General features: G+C 42.2%; 2 protein-coding genes across 4 annotated transcripts in view; one reads left to right on the top strand and one right to left on the bottom strand.

Moving 5' to 3' along the window:
* Window positions 1-509: 509 nt before the first annotated feature.
* LOC122625231 (ras-related protein RABD2a) lies at window positions 510-1,310 on the bottom strand. The gene has a single exon (XM_043805241.1). The coding sequence runs from the start codon at window positions 1,263-1,265 to the stop codon at window positions 609-611; it is 657 nt and encodes a 218-aa protein (XP_043661176.1). The 5' UTR covers window positions 1,266-1,310; the 3' UTR covers window positions 510-608.
* A 3,959-nt stretch (window positions 1,311-5,269) lies between these two features.
* LOC122625216 (protein sprint) overlaps window positions 5,270-16,222 on the top strand; it is a 90,210-nt gene continuing 79,257 nt past the window's right edge. For 2 of the 3 annotated variants that reach the window (XM_043805221.1, XM_043805225.1), the window contains exons 1-3: window positions 5,270-5,789; window positions 12,134-12,481; window positions 14,559-15,412. In XM_043805221.1, the coding sequence (XP_043661156.1) occupies window positions 12,452-12,481; window positions 14,559-15,412 (884 nt within the window). In that variant the 5' untranslated portion in view covers window positions 5,270-5,789; window positions 12,134-12,451. Of the gene's footprint in view, window positions 5,790-12,133; window positions 12,482-14,350; window positions 15,413-16,222 lie in introns of those variants that run through there. The other variant, XM_043805222.1, reaches the window with a different exon arrangement.

Here is a 16,222-nt window from a genome sequence, read left to right as displayed (position 1 = left end):
TCTTGATGCCATAGATAAAACCAAACGGATACTTGCGCAATAATAAACAGCACTTAATGTTGCTAGACTCTTTACCCCCACTTCACCCCAAAGTCGTAGGATGATAGTGATGAGGGCAAGGCTCTTTGATTATCCGGACGCATTTGTCGGTCAGCGGGCCCCGCCCACTTGTATGGCCTCTCCGAAGACATGAAAGTAAGCCCGAATAAATTGGGGCGTGCAATTGCGAAAAGATTTGATTGCCATGTATTCCAGGAGGAGGAGGAGGGGGGTGATAATAAGGCGCACGTTAAACACAAGGGGATGATTGTCCAGGACAAAGGAGTGGGGGGAGTGGTTGGCTATATACTATTTGAAGGATTTAAATAAAACGCAGTTACAAATCCGCTCCTCCAACTTCTTTGGCCAGGTTAGGTGATAAAACTAGTTTGAAAATATTGTATTTTTAAGAAAAGGTTTTTTGTCCCAAAGTGGCATGTCAAAGCAAGTTAAACTTTTTTTAATTGGCATTAATTTTAAGCAGCTTGTTGGACAAGTAAACATTATTTCGATTTTAAAAACATACATAATCCAAAAATGGTCATAAGAAATATAGCTAAACGAGATGTTCAACAACAGGGTTCGATGTTTCTGGACCTCAGCCGACCTTTGCGAACTAGATGAATCTTTTCAACCGGTGACTTCGCCCTGTCCTCCGACTCATCCCTATCATTCTGCCCAGCTGACAAGCGATTGGGTGCAGAAGCCACCAGACGATTGAATATGTCGACGGCCAACGCGGCGAATACGTAATTTACATTCGCGCCACTCTTGGCGGAAACCTCTCGAAAGCCGAGTGACCGACGATCGGCATAGTGCAGGGCCTGCTCCAGGCTCACCTGGCGATGCTCCAGATCATCGCACTTGTTGCCCACCAGCAGAACGTTAACCCTATCCGGACACTTGCGACGGATCTCCTCCAGCCAGCCATCGATGCTGCGGAAACTGCTGGCCGATGTGGTGTCGTAGACGAGCAGAATGCCATGGGCACCGCGATAATAGGCCGGCAGCAGAGACTTGAAGCGCTCCTCGCCGGCGGTGTCCCACACCTGCAGCTTCACCACCTGACCGGCCACCTCCACGCTGCGCACCTTGAAGTCCACGCCCACCGTGCACAGGTACTTCCCGGTGAAGCGGTCATCCGAGAAGCGCATCAGCAGGCAGGACTTGCCCACACCGCAGTCACCCAGCACGAGGATCTTGAACAGGTACTTGTAGTGGCTCATCGTCAAATCAGTTAGTTATATTAGTTGTAAAGATTGAAGTCACAATCGCAGCTGGGGCTGTTCAGGGACTTTTCTCTGGGAAAGAATGTTACTACAAAATGTTTTAAAGGACTCTATATTTGGTTAGGCCCATTGGAAAGCATTAATTAGCTTTTGAACATGTTTAGTAGTATATATATAATACACAGCAAAGGACTTCTTTATCCTAGGAATATGAAATTGTAAAATGTAATATCTTAGATATTAAGCTCATATTTTCACAACTAACTCGGTACGCCCGAGGCAAAACGACGACACTTCCACCCAGCTGCGTGCCGGAAGAAGTACATAAAAATTAGCATTAGCATTAACCCCGACTCCCGGGATCCAGGATAAAGGTCAAAGTGCTGAGGGCGCCAAAAAAAAAATGCGGGTCCAAGGACCCCAGTCATAATCATTGCGGCATCTGATGGCGCTGGCAATAATGTTTGCTCCTGGTGATTAACGCAATTAAACAGGTGCTCAAAATGATGTTTCCACTGGATTAGCTAAGGACACAGCATGCAGGATGAGCACGGTAACGAGAATGAGAACGCGAATGAGAATGAGGGATGGGAATGCGTATGTCCGCTAATAAGAGATACATTAGCAACATGCGCCCCACGTTCGCATTAATCCTGCTCCTCGGATGGCGGATTCCAGTGGGTGGTTGGTTGGCTGGCTTTTTCGTAACGTTCAAATTCCATTAGTCCACCGGGTGGGTGGTGGTGGTGGGTGGGTGGTTGGTGGTGTGCTCTATAACAGGTGTGCTCAACCGCCATATCTTGGCCCACGACCAACTCCCATTGTCCGTCGTGTAATTGTGCTGGGATGGTGGGACAGCACTTGGGTCTTGAGTGAATCGGATCGGATCGCTTATGCAATTTGCCTAAATGGCCCACACGACCTCCTCGCCGCCTAATGAGCCACTTAATCGGGCGATTGTGTGCGGTCATTCATTCGGCGTCGGGAGTGAATAGGAAAATAGCACTCACCATTTTAAAGCTATTGTTGAGCTATTCATAGGAGACTTGCAGTCACAGAACTCGAAAAGAAATCCATATTTGTTGATATAAAACCTAGTTATAAAGTTATGCCCCACAGTTTTGTTTATAATCGAAATCTGATAGCTTTCTTTCCATTTCCACAAAAACAGTTAATTGAGCTGCTGTTTTAGTTGCGCATTTCTCTTTCATGTGTTTCATTTGTTATTCACCCATCATTTATTGTTGGCAAAACAAATGCATAAAGGAAAACAAAAACATAAAAACAATAGAGCAGAGAAGTAGTTATAGTAATAGTAAAAAGAGGAAAGCAAACTATTTAATGACAATCCGCAACCCACACAAAACCCAGAATAGGAATCGGAATCGAAATGGAAATCGCAATCTGACTCTCAGACTCAGCATAGTTGAATGTGTTGCTACTGGGACACGGTCCAGAAATAAGTTTACAGGTAGGGTAGTTGCAGGTCCATAGGTTGCCACGATCTGCCAGTTCTTTTCCCCAATAAATTATATTTTTAATGCAAGTTACAAATGTTGAAAACCTCAGTAATTGCCACAAAGGTGTCGAAAAGTTATGAAATAGAGAAATAGGTGTATGTACCTTAGATTTCCGGCCATTTGAAATTCTGCTTAATATTTAAATACCCTATGTGCAGGTATTACAAAATAATGAGACAAAAAAAAGCTAAGCAGCTCCACCAAAAAGCGCCAACAAAACAAAAGCACAAAGCAACGAACACGCCCCGCTTTTGGGGACGAGTAAAAAAAGTGAACAGAAAAGCCATTATCGAGTACAACAATAGTGAGGCTGCTGCTGTTGAGCACTTCAGTTGCACTGAGAAAAAATTTTAACGATCTCTCGCCAGCATTTACGATAATGGGATTCGTCGTTTTGCTAATAATTTCCTACCTGACGCTGTTAGATTTTTATAAGCTGTGTATTTTCATATACATACATTTTCAGTTGCAAGTTTAATTGCAGTTTTTTCGGTTGTTTTATGTTTATTTTATATTTTAGGAAGGAATTAGAAACAATAATTATCAGAGGGTAATGCGGCGTCGAGACCCGCCATTTTCTTCGGTATCTTACTGAATTGTGCACGGCAAAAACAATTACAATTTCGCAAACAAAGATAATTTGCGAATGAGATCGACGACACGACACAATGGCACTTTACAACAAATGAGGTGGTGATGGGGGGTGTGGTGTGTGGTGGTAAAAAACCTGTATTTCGAAATGGAGGGGGTACAAAAACAAAAAAATGCAAAATCAGAAGCTTCTTTCCAATTCAAGAAGTCAAAATGCAGGGTACGTTTTCGCTAATCGGTAATCGACAATTGCTTATCGGTCATCGGCGGTTTTCGCGCTTTTCACAGTGTGAGTTATTGGCCATGAACGATAAATTGTAAGAAAATTAAAAAAGTAAAAAAGTAGAGAATGCGATCACATAACAAACAGAGCCGCAAGTCAAGCGAAGCAAACACGTCGCACTTTTAACGAGATATAATGGGCATCCTTGAGCACAATATTATATCTTGTGGTACAAATATTTATTCATATAACACCATAGTGAAATTGATAACAGATAGTTTTCAAGTAAATCTGTTACGATTTCTTAGATTGAGAAGCAAAGTCTGTACACTCAATTTCCAGCTAAAAACCAAACAACGAAAGACAAAAAGAAAAGATGGCTAATTGAAAAATGTTGGGTGTCACAATTTTCCGACAATTAAAAGTCTCATTTTACAGCGAGAAATATTGATTTGGTCAGCAGTGCCATGTGAAAAAATATTACTGATATTACAAAATCATCATTCTGGATTTCCATATGCCTTAGCTTGGCTTTCCAGCTATAGCTTATGAAATAATATACTTTATTTTTTATTGCATTACATTTATTCATTTAGGGCAGTCTACATTTTTGATAATTACAAGCGACTCTACTAAAATCGAAAGTGTAAATCAGCAACTGCCGCCAAATAATTCACTTTGGTGAGCACAATTCATTTTTCTGCCAAGTTCGCGCTTCTCTAAAGATAATTTCGCAATCTTAAAACACCCACTTAACGATCCATTGCATAAATATGTAGTACTTTACATTTTTGAACATTTTTACTAAATACAATTTTTGTACTTACTTTATTATTATTATTTTAACAACAGTTCATTCTTTTAAAACCAATTAGTTTTTTAACAAAAACATATTTATCACCTGTATATGATAACTTTTTTAAAAACGTTTGCTGCAATTTTGTTGTTGTTGTAACTACAGTTAGCACAGTGATTTAACGAGTAAAGATTATTTTATGCTTTTTTGAAACTGGGACTTTGTGGTTATAAAATGCCAACGTTATTTGTTAAGCTCTCAACACAAAATATTTATAGTTTTGGTCGTTTTTTTTTCGTACTTCCTTTTTTTTCATTGTTGTGTTATGGGATCCCTGTTTATATGTTATAAAATGTTGGATCTTATGGGAGAGCTTTCCATAACTCTGTGACCACTGTGCAGTTAAGTTAAACTTAACTCTTAACATAGTTATGTTATTGATAAGTTGTTCATATTAATATATCCTGTGTAGCAATATGCTATTAACATGTTCCATAAACTTTTGATGGAGCTCTCCTATGCTGAGCTATGACCACTGTGCAGTTCAGTTAAAGTTAACAGTTAACATAGTTTTGTTGTTGATGAATAGTTGATATCCACACATCTTGTGGGGTGAAGAATCACTAACATTTTCCATGAACTCAAGGCACAGTTTTGCATAGCTCTGTGACCACTGTGCGCCATCGTTTCGCATCTCGTAATGTTGCTTCTGCTGTTGTTGCTGCTGCTGTTGCTGTTGTTGCTGCTGCTGCTGTTGTTGCTGCTATTATCGCAGAGAGTTGTTGCTGCCGGCGTCGCCGTTTGGCGGCGATCTTCGTTTTGTCGGCGGCTTCATTTCAGTTCAGTTCAGTTCAGTTCAGTTCGAGTTCGCACTCGGCCACAAACGGTCGGTCGGTCGCTTGGTTTTGGGTGAAGGAGAATTGTGGAGATCGAATTGAATAAAAGCCGTAATCGTAGTACCGCCGCCAGTCGGAATCCGGAAAGCCGTAAAGCCGTAGCCCCGTAGTCCGTGAGACGATCGCGAGAATTGTGCTGCAGCTGAAAGCTAAAGAATATGGTGTCGCACACAAGATCGCTGCGTGTCGCGCTCAATTAAATACACATCTTTTTTATTCTTCCCCCGGTCTCTATTTATTTTTTACTTTTTTTATTTTTGCTTTTTTTTTTTGCGCCACAACGTTGTTATTTATATTTAATTGTTTTGTGACAACAACAAAAGCAGCCGCGTTAAGTGCGAAAAGTGAAGTGAAGTTTGTCGGCGAGTGAGTGCCGCCAGTGCGCACAGAAATTGGAGCAGGTTCCAGAGATCTTGCGATCTAGAGATCTAGAGATCTACTATATAGATTCCGAGTTCCAAGTTTCGACTTTGGTGGCGTTGGCGTGTTCCCCTGGTAATTTAATTGAAAGTGATGATCGCAATGATCGTAGCCCATGCCCATCCATAATGCACTTACCCATAGTTCCCATCCTTTGGCAAGTTCAAGTTCACCGACCACGCGGACTCCTTCTTCCTCTCCCACTCTCCCTCTCTCTCACTCACTCTCTCTTGATCGCTTGCCCTTCTTTCACTCGAAGAAACTACAGTGCACACTCGAAATAGTGCACTTAACAATCATAACTCGTTGTTATTTTCATTCGCTAAGAAACATACGAATAATCTGGCAAAAGCTTTGTAAAACATTCTATTTGGCTAGAAACTTTAAACTGAATAGTAATTAATAACGTACTATTCTTTTTTTTGAGTGAAAAGTTTACTTCTCCTGCTCGCCAAAAGTGCGTTGGATGGCTGTGTATGTTTTGCCTGGTTCTCTGCAGTTTGCCCACTCGGTACATTGCACCTTGGGTCCCTGTTTCCTTTACTGTCGTCTTTCGCTTTCAATGCATTTTGACAGTGGATTGCTAATCGGCCAGGTATTCGCAGTCCACCTTATAGCACCTACCACACACTACCATATACCAACGCACATCTACCTATACCATTGCATACCCATACCTATACCATGCATACGCATTCGCATTTGTATCTGTATTCCAATTCGCATTCCTGCCGCCGTTGTCATTTCCTTGCCGCTTCGGGCACCGCCCTCCTGCTATCACGCACCTGATGATAAACAGCGCAAAGTTTGATAATTTGCGGGGATTGTGCTGCGAATTGCTCAAATCAGCTAATCAGCTGTTGTTAGCAGATATATATATGTATGTATGTATGTACACCCCCCCTCACATTTGCTATCTTCCCAAGGAAATCGGCGGTAGAAGTTGGCTTCGTCTCGTGTCTTATCGCATGCCAAAAACCTAAAACCAAAAACCAAAAAACCGAAAGGCAAAAAACCCCAAAAACCAAAACCGCAACATCAGCTGAGTATTACCTCAACCACAAGTGCACAGGGAGAACATTTTGAACAAGGTCTAAAATTACCATCGATTAATTAAACCGTTTTGTACGCTGCTGTTTGGTATTCTTAAGATATTTATTTACAGATACTGATACAGATACAGATACTGCAACCATATAACACAGTAATACAATTTAAATCTATTTAATCTAATATAATATCCATAACTATAACGTGCCCTCATTTTCGCTCTGTGTGCGTGCATCACCGCATTGCTGATAGCTGGAGAATGTTGTCTGTCATTACCTGTGTGCCACTACCTGTGCCACACCCCCCCGCCCCACCGACTGATATGGCGGGATGCCTCATGCAATTTGCGGTTGTCACAGCTATTAGCTTTAGATAGTCCACCGTTCCTTCGCCGGTCTTATCAATGGGTTGCTTTCGCTGGTCAGTTCGGTCAGTTCGGTCAGTTCGGTCAGTTGGCCAGGTATCTGTGTTGTTTGCCATGCCATCATCATTGTGATAGCGATCGCCAGTGGTTCAGCACGCTAATGATCCTCCTCGCTCCGCATGGGAACCTCGCATAATCCAGTCGTATATTTTGGCTTCTCGGCTTATCGCGATGGCCATTTAAATACCATATATGTACGTACACATGTGCCCAGATAATTCTTGGGATAATCTCATTATTCCCTTCCCTCTGGCTCTTTCCACTTAATATCTTTTTACTAGCTCTAAGAATTCATTTATATAGGTCAGATGTTAATCAATAAACTGAGGATTACGCTTAAGTAATATTTTGCTACATTCAATTGCAAAGTGATCAGTTTATTGACTGATGGATGATCACACTTTAATAAAAATGTTTATTGACTCTGCTTATAAGTCCTTAGCCCTACCGAATGATCTCAGCTAAAATACCCGCCGAACTTTTCTCACCCACACACGAAATGCCGCAATGTCGACTCAAAATTATTCGATGGCAAAGAAGCAAAAAAAAAGACAGAGATTAAATAACAAAAAAATTGCCAAAAAAGTCAGCTTTGACTAATGCGCTGCATTGGCGCTGCGATCAGTTTTTGGCGATCAGTTTTTAGCACCAGTTGAGTTTCCATGTGGGCGCAGCAGCCGTCGGAGTAGCCAAAATAGTTGGCCAAGTGGCAACTGGCTGAAAGTCGCACTCTTGTTTTTGTTTCGGCTTTGTTTTGCTTTCGGCTATCAGCGCTAACCGCTGTGCCCAACTGTTCCAATAGAAAGCCAGTTAACAGCGATCCGCTCCGCTCCGGTTTGCTGTTTTCTGTTTCCCATTTTCAGTTCTCTGTTTTTATTTTCTTGTATTTTATTTTTATTTTTTTTTTTTTCGTGGAAGGGAGCCACCGAGCGATGATCGGGGATGGGAATCGATCAGTTGATCGGCGGCTCGTAAGCGTCTAAATATAGATTTCGACCATATTTGCTGGCAAATATTGGCCATGAGTGTGCGGCGGGCTGAACCTGCCTCAATTCAAGTGGCACGGTATCTGTATCTGTGCCCCTATATCTTTATATATATACATATATATATGAGTTTTTGCGAGTGAGTGCACGTGTTTTTGTGGCAGGCGGCAGACGGCAGATCGGGCAACATGTCACCCCACGCGACATGCCACATACTACATACTACATACTGCATACTACACATGCTACATGCAACATGCCGCATTTCTCCAACAGAGTTTTTCGTTTCTTCTCATTTTTCGCGTCAGCATTCCCAGCGATCTGATGTCGACTACCAAGCTCGAGCTCCCTTAATAAGTCTTAATCTATATGTCAATATTTTCTTGTTTAGTTTCCAAACACACACATTCGTTCGAGTTGGATCCGTATCTGCATCGGTTTCTGGATCTGTATTTGTATCTGTATCTGCAACTGCAACTGTATCTGTATCTGCATCTGTAGCTGTAGCTGTGTTTGTGTGCGCAGAAGTATCTATATTTGCTGTGTATCTTTTTGGCCAGCCAATTCTCCTTCGCAGCCACAACCACAACCACATCCACATCCATATCCACCTCTTCCTGGTTGTGCCATGCCTCACATCTCGCATTCAGACAATGCCCGCGTATTCATAAACAAGGCCTTCGCATTCGTAGTCGCATTCGTATTCGTATTCGTAGTCGCATTCGTAGTCGTAGTATTCGTATTCGAATTCGTCCGCCTACTGTCCCTCATCTAGTTCGCCTCCTTCCTCGTTGGACGCCTCAAGATTTCAGCAAGTTGGTGCCACTTCTCGGTTGCCATGCGCTGCAAACAAAATGTTTCCATCACACCCAGTGATCCGTGCGTATCTCAAAAGTGGTATGCGCCTCTGGGGCCCAACACGCAATGATATATTAGGCGATGATCTTCGTGATTCACATTTCTACATATCTAAATGCTAGAAAAGTGTAATTGTATTCTTCAAGACAGGAACTCAGTTTCGGCATCTTTTAAATCACTCGTATTTGTATAGAAATGTAGTGGGTATCAGTTAGTCGGTGCCCTGCACCCTAGCCATTCTGACTTGTTTTTTTTTGGTGCGTTCTGTTTGCCCACGGCTGCTGATATGATATGATATGTATGGTTGGGTTGGCTGTCCTGCCTGCGTCTGTTGTCCGTGCAAACTGTCGTCATTGTATTGTCTCTCCGTCAGTTTGGTTTGTTGGTTTGTTGGCTTGTTGGTTTGCTTTCGTTTCTTGACTGCTCGGTGGGATTTCTACTGTGTCTCGAGGAAAGTAAAAGCCGCGTCGCGTCTTCCAGAAGGCTATAGAAACGCAATGGAACCTATCTGTTAGGTACTAAATGTCGAACTTGTGCGGAGCTGGTCTAACCACTCGCTAACTGACCTTGGTCAACGCGATCTGCATTGCCCGTATTCACAGATATAGATACGCCGCAATGTATATATACATATATACATATATACTTTACGGCAGATAAACGATACTTTGCTGCATATCGCATGTCGATTGCAGTGACGCCAATGCAATTGTGCAGATTAATTAAAGGGACACTTGTTGTTCGCTGATTGGAACCAATGATGTGATGGCTGACCCACATGCATTTCAATTGGCAAGTGGCACTCTGAAAGCTACACTGCTAGAAAGTGAAGAAAAATCAAATCAATAGCAAATAGGTCTATTGAAATTGAATGCAGCCTGCTATTCTTTCTAAATTGATTGCTTGAAAATGGCAAAGAAAAGGGGAACTACTTATTTCGTTCTTCCAGTGCAGCCATATTTACTTCAGAAATCAATTGCGATCGATTTCGCCTTGGCGACAAAATCACCTTCGGCCCAATTGAGATTGAAAGGCCATCCCCATCCATCCATTTCCATTCCCATCCAACCATCCATTCCCATCATCAACATCATTAAGACAATCATCATCATAGAAGGAGATGGAGCTCGCTGTGAGTCTGGAAACCCAGTAAACGGGCTTATCATTCAATTTACACTTGAGCGCTGGTTTATCGGAGAAACGGGCACAAAGGCCAGAAGAACCGAGCGATAAAGATTCTACTCTTCCGAGAAGATTAGACGTATGCTCGTCTACTCGTATACCCGCCGAAATCTTCGAGCGTTGCGTGATACTCTTTTAATCGTATCTGAGAATGGACGCAACGCTTTAATATCACACACAACACAATTCATTTCAATTTCACGCTGATATTTAACCTTAACACAAATTCAATAAATAACCGAGGCGAAACCGAAATATACATAACAGCGAATCGACATCATGTTAACCCATGAGATCGATCCGATCGACAGACTCGTTAGCTCTCGAATTGATTTCGTTATTGATACTTCATGCTTCAAATATTTCTGTCGACTCTTCTAACACATTTGGCTAATGAGCTGCCCCAGAGTAGTGGTCAACGGTCAACAACACCAAAAACTGGCCGAAAACCAACCAAAGACCAGTTTAGATGCGCAGTGATAAAAGATGGTCGAGTGTAATCGCAAAGGCGGTTTATTAATTACAAAAATTGGTCAAAGAATTACCCAATTCCTTGTTGCTAAAAGTGCTAAAGGTGATTTGTTTAAATTAACGCGCAAATAACTTGCATATAGAACAATGTGTCACAGTCACAATCCTCAGAGTTCTACTCATATATCGTTTTTCGCCAGAAGAAATTCTATATGCCACCTTGAAACTCCGCCAATTTTGTGTACCATTCCATTTCGAGTACATACAGTATCCGTATCGGTATATATCTGATTGGCAATTTATGCAGCAAATAAATACAAATAAACAGCTCGAAGACGATACGCTCATTTTGTATGCACTTAAAGCTATTGTGCTTTGGAGATGGGGTATACCCCATAAAAAACCAAACACAAAAAAAGCTGTGAAAATGTGGGGGGTTGGGCAGGTGGAATGGATCGGATCGTTGACTTGTATTTTTTTCACGCTTCTCATTTGATTGCCAGCGATTTGGAGTTTGAGTTCGAATGCATTTCAGATGGAGTCAACCGACTTCTGGTTGCTATTCGTCAGATACACGCGTATCTTGTATCTTGTATCTGAAATTTCATTTGCAATTCAACTTCCGTCAACTGGCCGACGGAATTTCGTGGCTTTTTGAGCCAGTTCAGCATTTAAGCCATAAAATGTGGTTAAAAAAACCAAAAAAAAAAATAAACACGAGGGACAAGTTAAGCGGACAGATGGAATGAATTGAAATGAAATGGTTATGTAAATGCAGAAATTGAAATGAAAATGTAATTAATGAGCATAAAATGCGGAAAATTGTGGAAAAATACGTGAAACGAGTTTTTCATTTTATTTCGGTTTTCAGTTTCATTTCGGCTTCAGCTTGAGTTTCTGTTTTTTTTTTGGTTTTTTTTCCAACATCTACATCGGAATTATCGCCATGAAATGCGTGGCGGGGTTAGGGCATTGGGGTTTTGGGGCACGGACATTGTCAAACAGACTTGGAGCCAATGTTTGGACAGCCAGTCGTCGTCGTCGTCCACGGGTTTTAATTAAAAAACGTATGAATGTATCTTGCAGATATGTACATTCACTTTCAGACAGTCGCGTAGTAAAGTCTTTTTTTTTTTTGTTTTTTGGTTTTGTTTTTGTATAGTAAATAATACTCCATTATTCAGTCTGAGGGTCGGAAAAGTTGGCAGCTATGTGAGTCACAGTATATGCGCATAAAAGGATGTTCCTTAAAGATACGCATAGTATCTTTTCTCGTGTGCAGAAAAAAGGTTAAGGTACTATCACTCTATCCATCGTACTCCCACCTATTCATTCGTATTTCATTTCGACCTCATTAGTTGCATTAAATGTGAAATCGATGCGATCCATCCCACTTATAAAGTACCCACTAAAATGCATAACTCTTTCCATACATTCTCTGCCCACAGACAAAGGAGCACGTACAATCGCAGGAACCCACCTCCCTCCCACCTGTCGGTAATTAAATGTCAACAGATCTGAAGACGGGCGGGGAGAAGGAAGATTCCGACGAGTCCGAGGAGCCAAATGAATTGGAATCGAAACTGGGAGCAAACGAGCAACCCAACGAAATTGTGCATAATGTTTGCCCGTCTGTCAAATAAATCATAAGAAACAAGAAACACTAAAAGTTGGAGGAAAAGGAGAAGACATCGGGATATCCAAAAAAAAAAGAGAAACAAATCGCAGAATCAAAATATCACACAGATATATAAAATCAAGCAAAAATGGTTAATGCGGTGATGGATGCCATAGCGGTAAGTGAAGTGAGAGGGGGGCTTAAATACAGATTGATCGCTGGGAGCTTGCTTAATTTAATTTGCAATATTATACTGAATAATTTGCGATTCTCCGTTTCGTTTTTATGATGCCTAAATTGAAATTGCCGACTGACTGAATGGAGCCCCCTTTCAATTCCCCGTTCAATTCCCCTTTCAATTCCCCTTTCCAATGCCCGTCAGCCAATTGAAGTTTTGTTTGTACTTCAAACAAGACACTCTGCGGTTGAGTTTCGTTTTATTTCCTTTTTCTCTGGATTTGTGTTTGTATTTTTTTTGTTTTTTTTTTGATTTTTTTGCTTGCTTTGCCCACATTTTCAATTTGAATTTGTTGGCTGTGGCAATTGCTCAATTGGCTGGCTTGTCTATGTCTTTGTCTCAATCCCTGTGTCCATGTATCTGTGTGTGTGTTTCTATGTGTGTGTGGGAGTGCGCTTGTGTGCGAATGTGGCATATTACATGCTAATCCATATGTTTAAGTTGATTTCGCGTTTCGCTCCTTCGCCGCCTGCAAAATGAGAAGTGTAACGGGGCGTATACGCAATAACAAGGAAAAAACAAATCCTTGAGTGGAGAAATGTGCGTTAAATCTATCAGCACTTGCAGATCGGCATAAGCAGCTCTTCGAAACTATAAAATCCATTTTTAGAAATTAAATCTCTTCATCTAAGCATTTCTGAGCGTTTTATTGGCTAGATAAACCATTCAAACCAACGTCGATTTGCAAATACTGATCATACATAAATATTAAAAAAATATGGTTATTACCTTATATGGCATTAACTCTCAGACATCGAGGTTTGCAATTATTTCGCAGCGATCTTCGCTTGGTTCACATCAACAATTCATTCCGCGATTCTTTTCATTTCACTCGTTGGCCAGCATTTTTGCATACAACTTCTGCTGCCTTTCAGGCCATAACAAAAAGCCCCAGCAAAAGATAACAAAAAGATGCAGAAAAAACCATAGAAATATTTATAAATACCGAGCAGAGGGAAAAACCAAAAAAAAAAGAGCATAAGAAACAGAAGTGGAGATCAAATTAGCACAGAGCGTGGGAGCCGGTTTGCTTTTATTTCGGTTGACGTTGCCTTGCCGCTTTTTTGGCACTCGGGACATGGTTAACGTTAACCATGATGTTGCACATGGGGCACGCCGCAGACATGGGTAGCAGATAGGCAGCAAGGGGGTTGCCAAGGGGAAGAGGGGTGAACCGGCGAAAAAAACCCGTTATGATTGCATTAGCCGCGACAGTGGCGCGTAATTATTGGAGATCGAACACAGAAGTACGGCCTCGCCGCAGACCGCCGGAAGTGGGGACCAGTTGGACAGGTACCCCCAATGGGTGCCACTCCAACTCCAAGGGGCACCCAACTTCGCCTCCGAGCCGCCAGAAACCTCCAGCTCCGAGTGCAACTGCAACAACTGCAACAGCAGTTCCCAAGCCCAGCCCAACCCACTGTTTGTGTTATGGAAATTCCTCACGAACCCAGTTCCGAAGGCTAAGTCCAAGTGCCACCGATTCTTGCACTCAAAGAAATATTAGTGTATGTCATTTAAATGACAGAAATTATAGCAGCCAGATTTGAAGTGCCTGCTTTGTCATTCAGCTCAAGATATGGCAACGAAAGGAAAATGATCACATTTGCTTGGTAAATTAATTAAGCAGACAGTAATAACTGGTTTAATTGCATTACAATTATGATCGATTGATTGTGCATAAAAAAACTCAAGAGGAAATGCTTTCAAACCAAAAGCAGTCTGTACTAGTCAAAGCTATTAAATAAGTAGGCTTTTTTTAGACCATCCCACAAGTTAATTAGAAAATTTCACTGTAAATTCTTGTTACAAACAAGTTAACCAAGTTTTGAGGATTTTAGCGTTTTTCAAGTGCTTCGATGATGATTTCTAATGAATGGGCTTCATAATGATCTCAAGCCGTTGGTCAACTTCGATGACTGTGTTATTGGGGATGCCATTAAGTCATTTTTAAATACAAATTTCGAGGCTTGTCGAACTTGCCGTTAACCCGAAAATGTTTGCCATATCATTGCAGCTGCTCAGCTCGCTGGCCAGCGATTTGGACATAATGCTAAACGATCTTCGATCGGCGCCGAGTCATGCTGCAACAGCAACACCAACAGCAACAGCCACAGCCGCAGCAACAGCAACAACAACGGCAACAGTTGCAACTGCAGCAGCAACAACAACGGCGAACCAGCAGCAGCAGCAACATCATAATCACCATAATCAGCAGCAAATGCAATCAAGGCAATTGCAGGCACATCATTGGCAGCGCATTAACAACAATAAGAATAACAACATTAGTAACAATAACAACAATAATAACAACCATAATAACAACAACAACAATATTAATAATAATAATAATAATAATAACAATTATAACATTAACAACAATAACAATAACAATCATTTGGCACACCCACCGTGCCTGATCGATATTAAACTGAAGTCAAGCCGCTCGGCAGCAGCGATCACAACAACCCATACAACAACAACCTCCAATCAGCTGCAGCAGCAGCAGCAGCAACAACAACAACGGCGCCGTGTGGCACCCAAGCCGCTGCCACGCCCACCGCGACGCAGCCGCCCATCGGGGCAGAAGGAGGTGGGGCCGAGTGAGGAGGATGGCGACACGGATGCCAGTGACCTGGCCAACATGACGTCACCGCTGAGCGCCAGTGCAGCGGCCACTCGCATCAACGGCCTCTCGCCGGAAGTGAAGAAAGTCCAGCGGTTGCCACTGTGGCATGCGCGAAACGGAAGCGGAAACGGAAACGGAGGTACCACCACCCACTGCCAGCCTGTGCAACGCCGTCTGCCCATCCAAAGTCATCAGCAGCGAGTCCCAAGCCAGCGATTTCAACACCAGCGACTTCATCATGGGTAAGTCTCCTTGAAAAATCTGCTCCTATGATTCGATCTTGAAGAGAAATACAACAAATATTAATAGTATAGGAAATTACGCTGCTTTATAGGCAGGAATTTGCTACTCTTTGCTAAAAATAACATTGAAATTAGGGAAGTGAACAAAGAGGGGCAAGTCTGTGGCATCTATGCTGCCCCATTTAAGCGAAAGTGGTTGGTCAAAACCATAATAATTCAAGTTTCGCTGTTGTTCTTGGCCATAATGAAGGGAGTGTGTGCGCTTTGTTTTCGCGGAATGAAGCCAACTGACCAGAGGAAGTAGAAGTTGAAGTAGAAGTTGAAGATGCAGACGAAGTCGGAGGCCTTGGGAAGGGTTAGCCATGCTGGCAATGGGCTGTGAAGGGTTCATGCTCCGCTGAGCGCTTCATGGGAATCGGTGGCATGCTTCGGTGGCATCGAAAAGAGCTCCGTAATGGGTTAAGCCAGGTCAGTTTGAACCGGCGGGTGGGTGTGCCGGCTGAATCATCAACGTCACGGTCACCAGTTGAAGAAGTGAGGATCACTTCGAGGTCACCGCCGTATGAAGTTCGCTTTCAAGCAAGTCTTCCCTCAAAGGGGTTGCATTTAAAAATCGTGATGCTGCATGTGATTTTGCAAGCTAAGCAACACTTTCAACTAAGTTATTTTAAATATCTAACTGATCTGATAAAGTTGCTAGCATATCTTGTGTTTAATAGTTTATTTTAAGTGAATTAAGGATGGTGCCTTAGATTTTGGTGACAACATGACGAGGGTGCAGATCGACCCCAGCCGCCTTGTAAGCCCTAA

The sequence above is a fragment of the Drosophila teissieri genome, chromosome X, assembly GCF_016746235.2.
Source record: "Drosophila teissieri strain GT53w chromosome X, Prin_Dtei_1.1, whole genome shotgun sequence".
NCBI lineage: Eukaryota > Metazoa > Arthropoda > Insecta > Diptera > Drosophilidae > Drosophila > Drosophila teissieri.
This window is presented reverse-complemented; position numbering and strand designations above follow the sequence as displayed.